Below are 17,533 nucleotides of genomic sequence, written 5' to 3' on the forward strand. Positions count from 1 at the left end.
TAGGAGGTTGGTCAATTAAGACCTAGGTAATTGAACAAGCAAATACAAACCTAAGTGTGATCCTTACTCCAACAAGAGGTTAACCAATTAAGACCTAAACAATTGAACATGCAAATAAAGACCTAAACCCTCACTTCAAGAAAAGGGCGGCCTATTAAGAAAAGTGGGTAGATCACATTTAAGGAAACATTTTCATGTTTTCCTTTTCTTTTTGCCTTTCAAACTTGAGCATGATGGACTATGCACCATTATTATCATAATCAGGTCAATAATCAACATCTTAGGTGTGTATTTGGATTAATGGGTCACTAGTGAAATAATGGTTCAATCGCATAAATTTGTATAATATATAATATTTGGTATTGCAAGCATGTGTAATACATGTATATATCGTTAGTAAAATGGTTCCTCCATTATTTCGTATAATGTTTTGTCTATTATTATAAGGATTTTTTTCTTCAAATTTTTTTTTAAAAAATTAAAAATGCAAATGACTCTCGAACATCTCTTTTTTTGTAAAATAAATTAAAAAGTATTTTATTTAAAAATAAATAAAATTTTAGAAAAATAATGAGATTTTTGTAATTAAATAAATAAGGAAAATAGTTTTATTAATTAAAATAATGGTTTTAAGATAAATAAAATAAATATATGTTCTCAGAAAAAAATGTTTTATTTATTCATTTGATAGGAAGTAAAAGAAAGTTCTTTTTTTTATAAAATAATAAAATAAAAAAATATAGTAAATAATAGGCTGAGAGTACCCTAGTTATAATAAGTGATTCCGGACTCGTTAATCGTTTGATCATCATGAAAGTTGGACACCACATTTGGAACTCATTTCCGCATAGTCCCATCGTTGGGATTTACGAAATAATGTATGTACATATAGAAATACCCCTCGTACGGAGACAGTGAAAATGCAGCTCGAATCCCTTCTCCTTCTCTCTAACACTTGGAAACCCTATCAGAGCAATCAGAAGAAAAGCTTGAGAAATCTTAAGGAACCACTAGAGACGCTACTATCACTCTCGGACTACACATGTGAACCCTCTTAGAGGTAAGGGATGGATTTATCGGAATTGAGATTAGAATGAACATGTGTAAGGATCTTTAGAGGATCAAATTAAGGTTTATTTTGGGATGTTTATTGTATTTTAATTCTTCCTTTACGATTATAATCATGAAATTGTTATGTTTGACGAGCCAATTGATGCCCTAATGAGAATTGGTTGATAAGATTGAGTGTTTTTGTGTTTTTGAACCTATGATTTTGATTCCTTTGATTTTGATATGATTATGTGAAATTGTTTGATGAGTTTAATCGTATGAACACAACATATTACTATTATTACTATGTGACATGTATATGATGCATGAGGCGTGATAACATTTGGCCTTGTGACTATGGAAGTGTGATGAACTGTGTGTAAGTGATAAGTTAAGTATTTGTTAAATTATGAGAACACACGTGTATTGAGATGTTGTGTGCATTGAGTTGTGAGTTATGAATTGTACAATCACACAACTATAAGACATTTTAAGGGCAACGAGTATGGTGATGGAATCCACGATGAAAACCCAATGAGTTTAATCACTTTGAGATATAACGAGTTAAAATTATTTTGAGAACAATTGAGGAGTTTGTGTGTTTTGTATAGTTCATGAATAGAGTTTGTGTGTTAAAATATTTTTTGGGTTGGACCTGAATTAGAAAGAAGAGACTTGTACAAACTTTTCGGAGTGTAGGTCTTGTGGGTTAATACACTCTCAGTTTGAATGTTCCTTTAAGTCTATGCTGATCCCATATGGTTGGAGTATTCTCGCAAAACAGAGTGATCCCTGACTAGTCTTCCTATGACTTCACCTAGTGAAAGTGACCTAACTTCAAGTGTGTGGTCCGTCTTGTCATGTATTCCTAGGTGTTCGACGAAATTTTTCACTAGCATGGTACCACATTGCATATAGGATTGAGTCTTAGTGTATTTGTTGCATAACGCCTGTGTAATGATCATTGTGATTTGTTACGTGATGATGTGTAATGAATTGTGTGAGTGTGAGATATTGTGTTGTATTTGAGATGTGTTATTTTGAACACGTGATTAATTTGAAGGTGTGAAATGTGATTTTGTGATTAAATCCTTGGGACAAGTGATGTTACACAATGGGTGGTAAAATGATGTGAATTGTGCTAAGTTAAGTTTGTTATACTTATGTGTGTGTGTGCTTTCGTTAATATCTATCTATTTAAGAATGTGATAACTCACTCTCTGTGTGTTGTTTGTGTTTGGGTCCTGTGATGATCTCGAACCTTGTGTTCATGAGAGCAGATAGTTAGGTGGATGACTTTAAAGAACCGTGCTGAAGGACGCTGGGACACAATGCTCTTATAGGATGTGACATTGGGATATGAGTTTTTATTTAAATTGCATGATGTTCTGAACATGTTATTTTACTTTATTTTATTTCGCTGCTTAACTTGAGTTCTTTTGCAAACTTAGACGACCTTGTTCTAAACCAGATATGTTTTTAATAAGTTTTATTTGGTAATAGTAAAGCGAAAATGATCATTTTACCCACGTGAATTTATTTACGTGATTTGAATAAAATTAATTTAATTAAATTCTACATTTTTATATGTTTTTCTTATTTATATATATGTGGAAGTAGAGGGTGTCACACTCAATCAATTAGATATGTGCTTAAATCATTACTATTTTCAAAAACCAATTAGCTCATTTCAGTTCATACCCAAGTTAAATACATAACTAATCTATAAAGATTCTCGGACCAACTATATAATTGATTTTTAGTTCCATTAATTAGCTCAAGTTGAGTTTTATAACATTGCTGTGGAATGTCTAAAGCTTTTAGGCCAACCTTAGGTCCATCAGGAGTCGATCTTGTATTAAGTCAACCTTAAATCCATTGTGGGACGAGCTTTATATATGCTGAATTATACTGGACTAACTTTTCTTATGCCAACCTCAATTTCATCATGGCTCAAAGCTTTATATGGATTGACCTTGTATTAGGCCAACCCAAGTCCATCACATGGCAACCCTGCATTAGGTTGACCTTAAATCCATCATGGGATGAGCTTTATATAGCTTCATCACAACTCAAGCTTTCTATTAGGTTGACATTGTAGGTCCAATAGAAAAAGTTTATTAAATTTTTTGAGGCCTTGAAAAATCATCAATGCTTCCAGATGTAACGTAGCAACGGGGGAGAGAAGATCTGTTTCACTTTTCACACCAAACCCCGATCTGAGATCTTCTCTTGCCCTCCCACAACAATGACATCCCCGACGGCGCTGAAGGCCGTGACGCTGACGCACGTGCGCTACCAGAGGGGCGACCGCGTCGGCCACTTCCTGGCCTGGATATCCCTTGTCCCCGTCTTCATCTCCCTGGGCGGCTTCGTCTCTCACTTCATCTTCCGCCGCGAACTCCAGGGCATATTCTTCGCCCTCGGCCTCATCGTCTCCCAATTCATCAACGAAGTCATCAAGACCTCCGTCCAGCAGGCCCGCCCCGCCACCTGCGCCCTCCTTGAGATGTGCGACTCCCACGGCTGGCCCTCCAGCCACTGCCAGTACATGTTCTTCTTCGCCTCCTACCTCACCCTCCTCTCCCTCAGAGGCGGCCTCTCTTTCTGGCACGTGCGCGACAACCCCCCCCTCCACCTCCTCACGTGGTCCCTCGCGCTGCTCACCATGTATTCCCGCGTCTACTTGGGGTACCATACGCTGGCTCAGGTTTTCGCTGGGACCGCGCTTGGGGTTTTCCTCGGCGCGGTTTGGTTCTGGGTTGTGAACTCCGTTTTGTATCCGTACTTTCCGGTTATTGAAGAGAGCGCGTTTGGGAGGTGGTTCTACGTGAAGGACACTTCTCATATACCTAATGTGTTGAAGTTTGAGTACGATATGGCCAGGGCTGAGAGACGGAAACTGGCATCGAATTCTAAGTCGGATTGAGTTGGTATGTTCTAACCTGCTCTAATGTGGTGTTAATGTGATTGATGCAAGTTCTTAGTATAGTTTTGGGAATTGTAAGGTCTGAAAATTTGGTTTGGAGATGTTTGTAGCATGGTTGAGCAGGAATTGGGAATTGTTAAAATCTGAATTTGTTTTGGTAATGTTTGCAGAGGGAAAATTGTTTTGGTTTTGCTATGTGGACTTGGAAGTCGGAGGCTAAGAAAATTGAGGGGAAACTAGTGTTTGATTGTATGATTTGATTCCATCATGTTTGTGCAGGCATGATGGAATCAAATTCAAATGCCTTCTTTTGCAAGTCTCAAGTGGGTGATAGCAGTGTTTTTAGTGATATATATATATATAGATAGATAGATAGATAGATAGATAGATAGATGTGTGTGTGTGTGTGTTTTCTATTTGTGTTGGTTTGGATTTTCAGGGTTGATTGATCTCGTGAATGCTGTGTAGTGTGTACGTTTTAATTGGAGGAACTTTTAGTTGTCTGGACTCTGGAATGGTAGAGGAGAGGAAGTACTTGCAATTGTATTATGCTTGCTTTGTTCTATCTTGGTGCTTGTTTTTGGTGTGAAACTGTGAATAGATATGTTTCTAGTTGGTTAAGTATCATGTGATCTGTAAACTGAGTAAATCATGGATTAATGTACCAAACCTAAATGAGGCTTGCAAATCTTGGGAACTGAACTCAAGATTATTTGGTTGCAACCATTATTTCTGTTTAGTATTGTGACACTGAGACCCTCTTCACTTCATATTGGACTCCTTGTTGAAACTCACTCCATTTATGATATTTTTTCTGAGCATGTTTCTTATTCACATTTGTGATGTGAAGTTTGTTAAATACCTGTTTAAGGCATTCTTATGTAGGATGGATAAATCCCATGGCATAAGATAGGAAATCCAAGTGGTGGCTCTCAATAATGGTTTGTTTGATAATTGACCCAAGAATCAGCACTTAGTTAGTTAGAACTTAGAACAGACCTGATAACATTATTACATTACTATTGATATCTGTATCGACAGCTAAAAAGCATTGATATAACATGATGCATGTGACACAGATATGATACCTAGAGGACAGGGGGATGCAACAAATTTTTAAAATTATAAGACTCAACATGACTAAAAGTACATCATAAACAAGTAACATGAAAAGTTAATCTTAAATCCAGAGGGAATTTATTTTTGAAAGTGAACACTAGTAATTGCAGACATCATGGAATGCTATATTTTATTTAAGTATTGTAATATTCTTATTTGTGTTCACATAAAAGTTTAAAAAGAAATTTAAAGCAATTGTGAGATGCAGTTAGTAATATTCAAATTTACTCTTGGTTTAAAGGAGGAGAGTGGAGGAATTTTAATGCAAGGGAGAAGTTCCTTGTTTGTTTCACAGGGGAAAGGGAAGTGAAGGGAGGTGAAAACCATTATATATTAAGAATAGTCTAATAAAGTTATTAAGGATAATTTAGTTCAATGAGTGTAAAAGTTTCTCTCCCCTCCAAATTCCCCAATTCTTGAGGGAAAGCTAAAATTAAGTGAGGAGAGATTTTAACCCCCTCCCTTTCCCTCCAACCAAACACTATGAAAATGTTAGTGAAGTATTCCACATGGGCATGACATGGTTACTATTTTGAAGTGTCTGTGCTTCCTTGATTCAGCTGCTAGTTAGTTAGCTATAACTATATACTAGAGTCTACGGTCACATTTGATTTGGATTCAGGGAGAAGAGTGATATCAATAAAGGTTATTTTTTACTATCTGTTTTTCTACTTTTCCCACTCTAGTTCTATAATCTATTCTGACAAATTGTGATCCATACATTATGTCTTCTTTTCTAATACTAGCCTCAACCATTCAAAGTCAGCAGCCTGTCCTCTTAACTATGATAGACTGTTGATCACAGACTGAAGTGCTGAATTGAGGAGGCATACATCTTTCAGGGTTTGGAGTCTTGATGGTGGCATGTAATTGTTTCTTAGCTTAGGCTAGTGTTACACCCTGGAGAAAAAAAGGGGGAGGGGACCGGGGAGGTATATTTAGGTTGGTTATAATAGTTATTCTTTATTCAATGTTGTTCCTTCTGAACCACTTTCATGGTATTCATGTTAAAACGTGGTTAAGATATCACCCAGGTTGCTCTTAATATTCAATTCATACAAATATAAGGAACCTGATCTTCAGTGTGCTTAGTCTTATGCTAATGAAAAAGCCCGATTTTCTTTTTTATTGTAATATTTTGGGTTTTAAGTCTATTTCCTTTCCATTCTATTGTCATATGGGCAAGTAAAGGCTTATTTATATTCTAATATTTTAAGTCAATAAAAGATGGTTGATTCAGGGGCAATTTTTATCTGTATTGGCCCCTACAAAAGAAAATGTTAATCTACTTGCAAAATGTATAGAGGAGTGCTAGGAACACACTCTTTAGCATACTCTTTCAAACATACTTTTCCTGATTGGTTAAAATTTATTGAAAACTACAAAATCAGGAGAGAGAGTCATTAAATGTGATGTGGGACTCAACACATTTTCATTTTCAATAAATTTCGACCAATGAGAAAGAGTGTGTTGCTAGGATTTTTCAAATGTATATTACATTTATTAATTCTTCCGTTTTCTCATTTTTAGTAGGCTTTGAAAAGCTCAAGTTTTGTTGTGAACACATAGTTGCAGGATAATGAAATATTTGAGGTATTCCATTTGTCTGACCTTTCCCCCTTGCCATTTATAGAGAACTATATGAATTTGGTTTTAATGTCTCTTTATATTTTTGGAAACAAGCATGAAAAAACAACTATATATTAGAAATTTGAGAGAGGGAAACCCTTGGAGGAGAAATTTCTCTCCTATTCGTTGTTGTTTTCATCCTATTCAATAAAGTGGTTCTTTCTTTTTCATTTCTCTTCTTGGTTCCTAACAAATCAGGATGTGGTGAAGTATTTATTTCATAATTGTCTGGTATATGTGCTGCAATGCCTATTCAAAATTTCAAATGCAGACATGGTTGGTACAGTTGGGATGGTTGTGAATTTCATAGGATGTAAATTTCAGGAAGAAACAACATGGAAAAATTATATCTTAACAAATTGTTTGGAACAACCCAAGAATTCTGTTAATAAAGACTTTCTTTCTCCTTGCAACCCTCCATCTTTGGAGCAAGACTACATAGATAAAACATCAATTATATAGATACACTAATGCTAGGTCCACCCAGTGCCATCCATTTAACTTGCTGGTCTATATATCTCTGTTGTAATAATACATCCTGACTGCGGCAATAGTTATAGGATTGCAAAATTATGTCTGTCTTTGAATGCTAACTTGCATGGACATTCTCCTTTGGGATCTGTTGTTTCCTCAACAATTATTGTCATTAATATATTCATTTGAAGGCATTGTGAGTCATGTGCATTGTATCCGTTTAATTTAATATTCACCATATTGAGTTTCTGGTATATGCAAATGGGGGAAATATTCAAATTTTTTTTTACAAGGTTCACATATGCTTTGGTATGTTTTCGTGTAACTGAGCTTGCTCTTTTTCTGTTTTCCAGGCACATTGCTCTGAATTTTTCTTCTAGGATTTGCCTTCACAAGTATTTATGGCAGTATTATTATAGCTTTCTTCTCTGGAGCTTTCCACTATAGAAGCCATCTGGCTTGGCTCAGCCGTTCAGGTATAAATGGTATCTATGAAGAGGGCAGCAGAGCACACTGATATGGTACTACGGGTCTATGATGCCTGTGAAATAGAACTAATGTAACAATAGATGGTTTTACTTGATGTTATAGATAGACAAATGAATAGTTTGTCTTGTTTTCTTACATGGGTTTTTGACCACATACATTGACACAAATAAAACTGAGGGTTTTTTTAAATTATTGATAAATTTATAAATATTTGTTTTGCCCCTAAACATATTGTGCAAGCTCTATATTGTTTTACATGTTTTTTTTTGGCTTAAAATTGGGTGTTCGATTTGCATTTCCTTTTAGCCGATTATGCTTTGCTTGGTTTAAACGTTTTGGGTGTCATGATCTTTCCTTTGATTTTTTTTTATCATGTAATGTAATACATATTTTGAGGGGAGAGGTAGTGAGGTTCTATGGGACCTTGCTTGAGCTAAGGAGAAGGAATCTTCATGTCAACATATGGAACTATATCATCGTGTGTAGTTACTAGAAATGTACGTCTGAACCCAAACCAAAATAAAAAAGAGACGAAGCCACAAGAAGGCTAGCAAGAAACAGCCATTATTGTCTTTTTATTTCTTTTCAAATAAAGAGAGGATTCTATCTTTCCCCCTTTCCTATTTTCCTATTAGAGGGGTCCGAAGGTTTTGTTGTATATCAATTATCTCGAGAAAATAAAAATAAAATCTTAAGCTGTTGGGTGAAGACACACGAATATTTTATGTTATATAAAGTTTGTATTTATTACAAAGTTTTCAAACAAAACATAAGATCTACACACCATTGAAAAAAAAAAAGAAAGATGACTTATTTGATCATTTATCTTATTTTTTTTCAATTTAATCTTTTATTTTTAAAAAGTTCAATTTAGTTTTTTATTTTATTTTTTTGTTTAGTTTAATCATCTATACTTTATAAAAACTTATTTTAATTTTTTTTAACTTTAATCTTTCAATTCATTTAGGATTGACATCATTAATCATTTAAGAATAATTTTTTTTAAAAATAAAGTGGAGGAAAAAGAGAGAAGCTGAATATATTTTTTTATTTTTAAATGATTAATGATGTTAATCTTAATTAGACTGAATGATCAAATTAACAAACATATAAAGGATCAAACTAAATCAAAAAATAAAATAAAAGATTAAATAAATTTTTTTAGAAAAAATAAAGGACTGAGTTGAAAAAAAAAAAGATAAATGATCAAATTAAATTTTTGAAAAAAATAAAAGATCAAATTAAACAGTAAAATAAAATAAAAGATCAAATAAATTATTTAGAAAAAAGGAAAAAGAAAAATCCTTTATCCTTTACCTTAGTTATTGGCCACAACCAATATCTAAATTTTGTAAGGTTTATAAAATTTCTCTCCTCCTTTATAAAATTCATAAAAATGGTTCGTTTTCCCCCGTTGATTTCTTTTTGATGATGTTTATCCTCTTGTTTGTGTGATGTTAAATATGACGAAGATCTATTCCTTTTATAAGATTCTATTTTATCTTCTTATGTAATTATACTATTATTAGTACCTGTGAAACGCATGGGGACATGGAGATATACAAAATTTATTGATAAGCTTTATAAATATTATATTAAGTAATTATTGATGTGAGTGTCATAAGCATTGTAGGTATATATTAAAATTATTTACTCTCGTGAATTAAGTGAATATTTTCCTGAAAAAAATCTTCATGTGTTTTATTTTATATATAATTATATTAAATTATTACAACAATTATTTTTTAAAAATATAAAAAGCTATAATAGAATATATTTCTTTCAAAAAATTGAATTTGTAGGTGATTTAAGTTAATAAAAAAATATTATAAGTTAAGTCTAAATTCTTCTTAATACTTTAATGAAAATGTTCATTTCTATTATAATTTTTTTATATTAATTTGATGTTAATGTGAATTTAGGTAAAATTGTTCGTACCCATTAAATTCTCAATAATAACATAAATTATTTAAATCATAAAAGAGAAAGAAATAAAAAATGTTTGAATTAAAATTATTATAATAATGAATTAAACAACATTATTTTACCTTAATAATTTAGATATTTATGTGATTTTAAGTAAATTGTTTGTCCATGTGAATTATTTTAAAAATTGTCTACTTGTTTTCATGAAAGGTTGAAAATGATCTCCTTATATTATATTTCATATATAATTCCTATTCAAATAAACTATTTATTTAAGGAAGATGATAATAGATAAAAATAAATAACAATTTATCAAGAATAAATTTTAGACACTAATTTTGCATGATAAAGATAATAGTGATCACATAGACTGAATTTGGCTTTTGTTATTTAATTAAAGATATACTAATTACATTAAAATATTTGGTAAAAAAATTATTCCCGTGAAATGAGAAAGAAATATTGTATTAATAAAAAAAAAAGTTAAAATATGTCCAAGGACAATGCGATGATTTGCATTATCCATTTTCTCCATCACATCAAGTGTAAGCTTCATTCTTAATATTTATTATTTCTCAGATGTGTTATATTTTATATTCAATTACTACAATAATAATTAAAAAAAAATAAAACTATAATAGAGTATATTTTCTTTCCATAAATTTGAATTTTAAGTGATTTAAGGTAAAAAAATCCTATAAGTTAAGTTTAAAATTTTCTTCATATTTTAATGAAAATATTCATTCCCATTATTTATATTTTATTTTATAATAATTAGATGTTCATGTAAATTTAGGTAAAATTGTTCATACCCATGAAATTACTCAATAATAAATTATTTAAAACATAAAAGAGAAGGCAACAAAAAATATTTGAATTAAAAATATTATAACACTGAATTAAAAATACAATTTAACCGTAATTATTTAGATATGTATATAATTTCAAGTAAATTGTTTGTTCCGGTGAATTAAGTGAAAATTTTTCTACTTTTATGAAAGAAAGCAAATATCCACATGTTACATTTTATCTGAAATTTATATTTTAGTAAATTGGTCTATGCATACAAATGTATAAAATAAAATTAATTTTTGTCCACATAAAACAAAATATTGAATAATTTATTTAAGTTAGATGAAAATAAATAAAAAATAAATAAAAAGTTTATTCTATCAAGATAATGAAAAATAAATGAGATAATAAATAAATTATAACGGATTATATATTCTTCTCAGAAGTTCAAATTTTAAGGTGATTTAAGATAAAAGAAAAAAAGTTATACATCTGTGTATAACATAGATTTGCATTTGTTCAGCCACCAAGAGTTCGATGTAGGAACCTTAATAATGGATTAGTTAGAAAAACTTCATAAATAACGTATAAATTATATATATAGTGTTCAATTACCAAAATTATCAACGAATTTTTTATGCCGAGGCAACAATGATATTTTTGTATAAAAAAATGACATAAAAGAAAAAAAATCAAAAGATAGTTTTTGGATACACAATTATAACTAAAATTTAAAGTTCAATTCTTAATTTTTGGGTGTGAAGTGATAACTAAATGTATTATTTTATCTCAAAAATAGACCCAATCTTGAGAGAGATTACACCTTCCCTACATACCCTATTTTCTCTAAAAGAAAATATAACGTGCTAATAACAAACATCCTAATTAAAAATATTTGTACAACATTAAAAAGTAAGTATTAAATATTTAAATGCTTTAATAATAAAAAAATATTTAGATGTTTTATTAAATGTTCATATTTATTTTCAGTACAATATCTATCACTAAATACTTTTCATTAGAAAAATTTTCAACCATTATTATCATTTTCTAAAAAGTATGAGAACCCCTTAATTATTTTGAAATAATTGATTTTATCATTTGGATGAAGTTGAATGATTCGGTCAACGATACTCTACCAAATTAGTCTCATAAATTATTAAAAATATAAAAAGTGTCATCTTAACATTTAAAATGATCAACCAACGGTTATTTAAATATTGCCATTATAAAATTATTAAGATAAAATTGTAAATTTAATTTCTCATTTGTGTCAAATTGTAAATTTAATTCTCTTATAATTTAATTTATGAATTTAATCCTCAATTAATTGTTTGTCTTGACCAGCATGTGTCAATAAAAATACCACACTTGACGGTCAAGACAAATGATTAATAGTGAATGTCTAATTTCGAAATTGAAGAATGAGATTGTAAAAAATGGAGAAACTAAATTCTTGAATTAAAGGATAGAGGGATTAAATTCATAATTTTGAGATAAATTAGGAGAACAAATTTATAATTTTGCCAATTATTAAATAAGAATTGAAAAAATTAAATTTCTAATGACTTCTAGAAATAAATATTATTATTTTAAAGATTAAACTGATCAATATGTGTAATTTCACGAAACTGATGCATTAGTCGGCAAATTTCTCAAACTAGGTTACTTTTAGAAACTAATTCCCAAAATGGGGCTGTTTTGAAACTTTTTTCAGGGGGGGTCTGTTTTTGAAGGGGACTCGCCAGTGGGGTTGGCGAGTTGGACACGTGGCAGCGCCTGGTGGACTCGCCAGTGGAGTTGGCGAGTTGCTGTCCACGTGGCGGGTCCCGCCACTCGTACTGACGAAATGCTTTTTACGGAAAAAAAAAATTTTAACTTCAAACGCGTATAACTTTTGATAGGAATGTCCGTTTGAGGCCCATAATATGTCAAAATGCTCGAAATTGAATGAAGAATCCCTTGGCAAATGCTCAAAATTGAATGAAGAATCCCTTGGCAAATTCCCGAAGGGGATTTGGTCAACTCATTTTCCCAAAAATTGCCTCTAAGTAGCTCAAAAATAGGATTTAAGATTAAAAAAATGGGTGGTTGAATCTTAAATCCATTTTTTGGGAAAATGAGTTAACCAAATCCCCTTCGGGAATTTGCCAAGGGATTCTTCATTCAATTTCGAGCATTTTGACATATTATGGGCCTCAAACGGACATTCCTATCAAAAGTTATACGCGTTTGAAGTTAAAATTTTTTTTTTCCGTAAAAAGCATTTCGTCAGTACGAGTGGCGGGACCCGCCACGTGGCCACCACGTGGACAGCAACTCGCCAACTCCACTGGCGAGTCCACCAGGCGCTGCCACGTGTCCAACTCGCCAACCCCACTGGCGAGTCCCCTTCAAAAACAGACCCCCCCCCCCGGAAAAAGTTTCAAAACAGCCCCATTTTGGAAATTAGTTTCTAAAAATAACCTAGTTTGAGAAATTTGCCAGCATTAGTCATTGGTATTTGTTTGAACAAGATAAATAGAAACTAGTAACTAGTAATGATCTAAAAATGGAAAGAAGCGGGAAGCACGTGACACCAAAGTTTTCGCCCGCTATATAAGTGCATAGCATGTAATTCTCTCTCTCTCTCTCATGGTTGATCACTTGCAATTTGCAAAGTGAACTCTCTTCTGTTAGTGACAGTGAAGAAACTCTCTGTTGAAGAATTCACGCGCTCAGATTTCGATTTTTCTGAATGTGGCACCTTCTCTTACTCGTTGCCGTGGCCGGATCCACCGGTTTCGCCACCAAACGTTTCCTTACTCACCACAGAAACACCGGTGAGGGTGAAAACGTCAACCTCCACGATCCAAATGAGTTAGACTTTTCCGGTTCCGAAAGCATTTCTCAGACACATCACAGTGACGGGGTCTTCACGTTTTCCAGTTCCAAATCTGAGTCTCTGACACAACGAGATGGACCTAAGAGTAGAAGATCCCGAGCCTCCAAGAACGGAGTTAGGGCTCCGAAGGTTGAGGCGCGATCGGAGAAGAGGAGCGGTGGAACGAGATTACACTTTCGCTTGAAGAAGGGGGAAATTACAAAGAATGTCGCTGCGAAGGCTCCGGTTCGTTCTTCCAAAGGTTAGATTTGTGTTTTAATAATTTCTAGGTCTGTTAGAATGATAATTTTGTAGTATTTTGTGTATAATGCAAAGTAGTGTTTATGGTTAAAGATTTATAATTGAAAACTAAAGGCTCTGTGTATGATTCTCAAATCAAGGGAAATTTGTTTGTGAAATTTCATATGGTCGTGAGTTTGATAGCAATAGTGTTGTATGACATGATGGATTGAATACAAGGGGCGGAAATTCGTAAGTGATGGCTATTAATGTTGTGTTTTGACCTGGGAAATTCCATTGCATGAACGAAATGATTGTTTTCCATGGAATCATTTCTCAAATGGCATAGACCACTAGATTGGACTATGAATGACATGTGGTTTTAAATGTTTTGAATTGCGGTTGTGGTTGCAATATCGTTGCGATCTTTGATATTATGGAAAATTACAGATAAATGCAGCTTTAATTGCAGTAGTAGTGACTCTGAAAACCTTGATGTTGCGACCAAAATCATGGTCACATATTTTTTTTAAAGCCTTGTTATACTATTGGGATTTTTCAGTGCATGATCTCATCATATTTCGTCATTCATTGTTGCTTGTTTGCTAGATTGGCGTTTTTGTTTTGGCTGTGTTATTGGATCTGTCAATGCTTGTGTGCCTTTTTGCACAATAGTAAATATAATTGGTTTAAAAAATAATTTTCTTTGTTTTTTTTCCAAGATTATTGAACCTTGTAATAAGGTATTTTCTTTTAAATATATAACGCCCTTGTTCTTAATCTGCGGAAAATGAGTTTAGCTTCATGTTGTATCCTTCAGATGACTGCTTATTTGGTTGGGGATTTTGCTTTGGCATCATGTATATGATGTCAGCTGGAAAAGCTGAGATCAATAAGCTGAACAAGACCATGGATGAGACAGCTAAACTTGTTCAGGAACTGAAATCTGAGCTCAACAGAAGAAAATCATCACATGCTCTTCAAATTTTGGATTCTGTTGGCAATGGTGTTAAGAACTCTTGCAAAATCAGTGGCAGGAATGAAGTGATGCTCAAGAATACAAACATTGAGCTCAGAGACGTTGATGTCAAAATTTGTAGTCCTTGTGTAAATGATTGTGGTGAATGTGGAAGCAGTGCTCTTACTGAAGAACCAGAACCACAGGTTCTGGAAATGGATCAACTGGAAGCAGAACTTGAGTTTGAACTCCAAAAGCTTTCTGGGTGTGCTACTGATGGCCCTTGCAATGAAAAAATAAAGCCAAACTTAGATGAGGTGAACTTCATGGGATCATTCTTTCTTTTGTTGTCTCAGACTCGTAATTAATATATTAAATATGCCATCTAGGTAGTCTGTAGAATGCAGATAGTTGTGTGTTGTCAATTCTATGGTGCAATTTTTTCCTCTTTTCTCTCTTTCTTTTGATCACCCCGGACTTTGGTGACTTTTTTCTTCTGCTCTGGACTTTCTTTTTGAGTAATCTGTTTATTAACCATTCGAATTGTATATTTGCTCTCATTTCTCTTGTTTCCAACATAGGCAGTCAACTTCTTAGCAACATAGTTTAGTAGAGAAAACAGTCTAAACTCAAATTGTATGTCAATGTTTCTTTTCTAAAGATAATTTAATCTATTTGTGTTGTCATCCGATGTGTGTGTGTGTTGATGCAGCAGAATTTGGGTGAATCTTCTATGACGACTGTGATGAAATTTATTTTGAATAGGAGAAACATGTCTTTAGACTGTCTATGTGAATAAGTGTTTGATCAATAAAATGCTGTGCAGCTTGAAGCTCCCAATGAAGGCTATCATGGAACAGATGACTGGAATTTAAATTATTCTAATTCCCATGGAGTATCAGCATCTGAACTGCATCAGAAACTAAGCCACTTGCTGATAAAACAGCAAGAAAATCAGATCGCGGAGCTAGAATCTGAACTGCACCAAGCTCAATCAAATCTGCATGAGAAGGAGGCTGAACTTCAGGCACTTAAGGACTGTGTCAAATGCCTTACTGAACTCTCGCTATCTACAGTTTCAGGCATGATTATCTCTATATTAGTGACACATTTTTCATGCTCACAAACTCCTTTCATGTTTGTCATTGGATAACATTTTGATGGTCCCATTTAAACTACTTTTGTATGGTCAAAATGAGTTCATCTTAGAAAAGTCCGTGCATGTATTATTTTCCTTATCTCTATTATTGATAATTTTATTTCAAGACAATGCTTTGTCGCTTTATCTCCTTGAAGTCCTATTTTTTATTCTATTTTTCAAATTCATTTTGCTTAACTAGAGGCTTTATTAGTGAAACTTGTCTCCCTGACACTAAATTGTTTCTCAGATGATGAAACTCAGGCTCTCACTGATCCAAAGGGAACAAGCGATTATGGCAACAAAAACATACACTCTGTGGTGAAACATTCAATTATTGGGACGAAAAGACCTCTTGATTCTGAATCTTTCTCGTGTTACATGTGAAACGACACTGATCTCTGTGGGGATACAACTATACAAGGTATATAAAATTTTTTGTCTGCACTCAGATTAAAGTGTAAATTAGATGACAACTCCCTTCCATATTAGTATAACCCAATTATTGTGCCTTATGTGGTAGCATATGTATAAATTATTTAGATAGATATAATTATAAAATTTAGCAACTCGGATACCGATATGCTCCATAACATCCAAGTTTCCCGTATTCATTTGTAATACATGTAGCAATATAGCATTGTAACTTGCAGAACAGGCCATGTTACTAATGTTAGTACTTTAGTATCAACTGTGAACATGCGAACTTTTTTATTGTATATTAACAGATCTGATTATTTGATATTTTGTCGTCTACTTTTTGGAGCTGAACTCGTACTGATTCTCGAGTGAGTTGGGGGCCATTTCTGTTTAATGGTCAAGCTATATTTATGAGTGGCAGCAGGAAAAAAGGATGTTTCAGCGTTTTGTTTGACTTTTGGTTCTCTTGTTGGGAGATTATGGGTCAGCCCACTTTCTAGAGTCATGTCACTAAAAAATAGGATTATTGCACTTAGTGAGTGTGTGGATTTTGGGTAGGTTTGGACCAAAATTCGTTTCCGACAAGCATCTAAACCCTTCATTTTGTAAAATGAAATTTGTGGACCATTAGATTTACCTTCTCAGACACATCTCAACATACCTTTATACTTTGAAGTTTGAAGTCCAATGAGGTTAGGATTGGAAACAAGCGTTGCGCCATCAGCGGAATCTGTGGTTGATTCTATGATCAGACATTGCTAAAAGGCTTGTATGGCCATCGTGGTGGGTTTCACCTTTTGGGAGGGTTGCTTCATTCTTTTTTCTCTCCCAGTTTTGCTAACCATTGTCTCATGAAATTAAAAGTGATAAAAAAATTATTGGAAGGTGTAAACTAATAATAGAATGAATAAAAGATTGTCGGAAAGGGAAAAAAAGAATGAAAGATTTGCTTATCTGCTCGATATTTGTCCTAATCAATGTGACCTAAATTTATGTGTATAGAAAAAATAAAGGAAAAATATTTGCAATCAACAACAATAACATCGATAATAATAACATTAAGTCTGCATTTAGTTATTTGTCCTTTTCCAAGGGAGAGTAGTCTTTTAAAATATTTGAATCCATGTTCAAATTCAAATAACAGTGATTAGTTCCACATTATAATCGGTAAATGTGTTTTAAGTGAAACAATAAATTATTTTTGTTTTAATTTTAATGTTTTTGTATTAGTAAATATTAATTTATTGGAATATTTGTTAGGAAAGAATTGAACTCATCATCTTTTTATTTTTTTTATCATCAAACTCACGTTATATCTTGTTTTAACTTGAAAATGGAAGTTGGACTTGGATGTTGTGTTAAATCCCAGATCAATTAAATCTATTTTCATATGAAGAGTCAATTTCTAGATCAAATCCCATAGTTACTATTACACGTGCTTAATAGAAACGTCTCAAACGCAAAGAAATCAGAACAAGGAAATTAATTGCGTTTTAGTTGTCCGTT

The 17,533-nt window shown here is 32.8% G+C and overlaps 2 protein-coding genes across 2 annotated transcripts; both read left to right on the forward strand.

Moving 5' to 3' along the window:
• Positions 1 to 2,829: 2,829 nt before the first annotated feature.
• LOC100783896 (lipid phosphate phosphatase gamma) lies at positions 2,830 to 7,879 on the forward strand. Its single transcript, XM_003542456.5, has 2 exons — positions 2,830 to 3,983; positions 7,555 to 7,879. The coding sequence occupies exon 1, from the start codon at positions 3,299 to 3,301 to the stop codon at positions 3,977 to 3,979; it is 681 nt and encodes a 226-aa protein (XP_003542504.1). The 5' UTR covers positions 2,830 to 3,298; the 3' UTR covers positions 3,980 to 3,983; positions 7,555 to 7,879.
• A 5,103-nt stretch (positions 7,880 to 12,982) lies between these two features.
• LOC100799571 (uncharacterized) lies at positions 12,983 to 16,962 on the forward strand. Its single transcript, XM_003541356.5, has 4 exons — positions 12,983 to 13,533; positions 14,332 to 14,786; positions 15,296 to 15,551; positions 15,858 to 16,962. Exons 1-4 carry the CDS (start codon positions 13,146 to 13,148, stop codon positions 15,992 to 15,994), a joined length of 1,236 nt encoding a protein of 411 aa, XP_003541404.1. The 5' UTR covers positions 12,983 to 13,145; the 3' UTR covers positions 15,995 to 16,962.
• Positions 16,963 to 17,533: the final 571 nt, after the last annotated feature.

The sequence above is a fragment of the Glycine max genome, chromosome 13, assembly GCF_000004515.6.
Source record: "Glycine max cultivar Williams 82 chromosome 13, Glycine_max_v4.0, whole genome shotgun sequence".
In the NCBI taxonomy this organism is placed as follows: domain Eukaryota; kingdom Viridiplantae; phylum Streptophyta; class Magnoliopsida; order Fabales; family Fabaceae; genus Glycine; species Glycine max.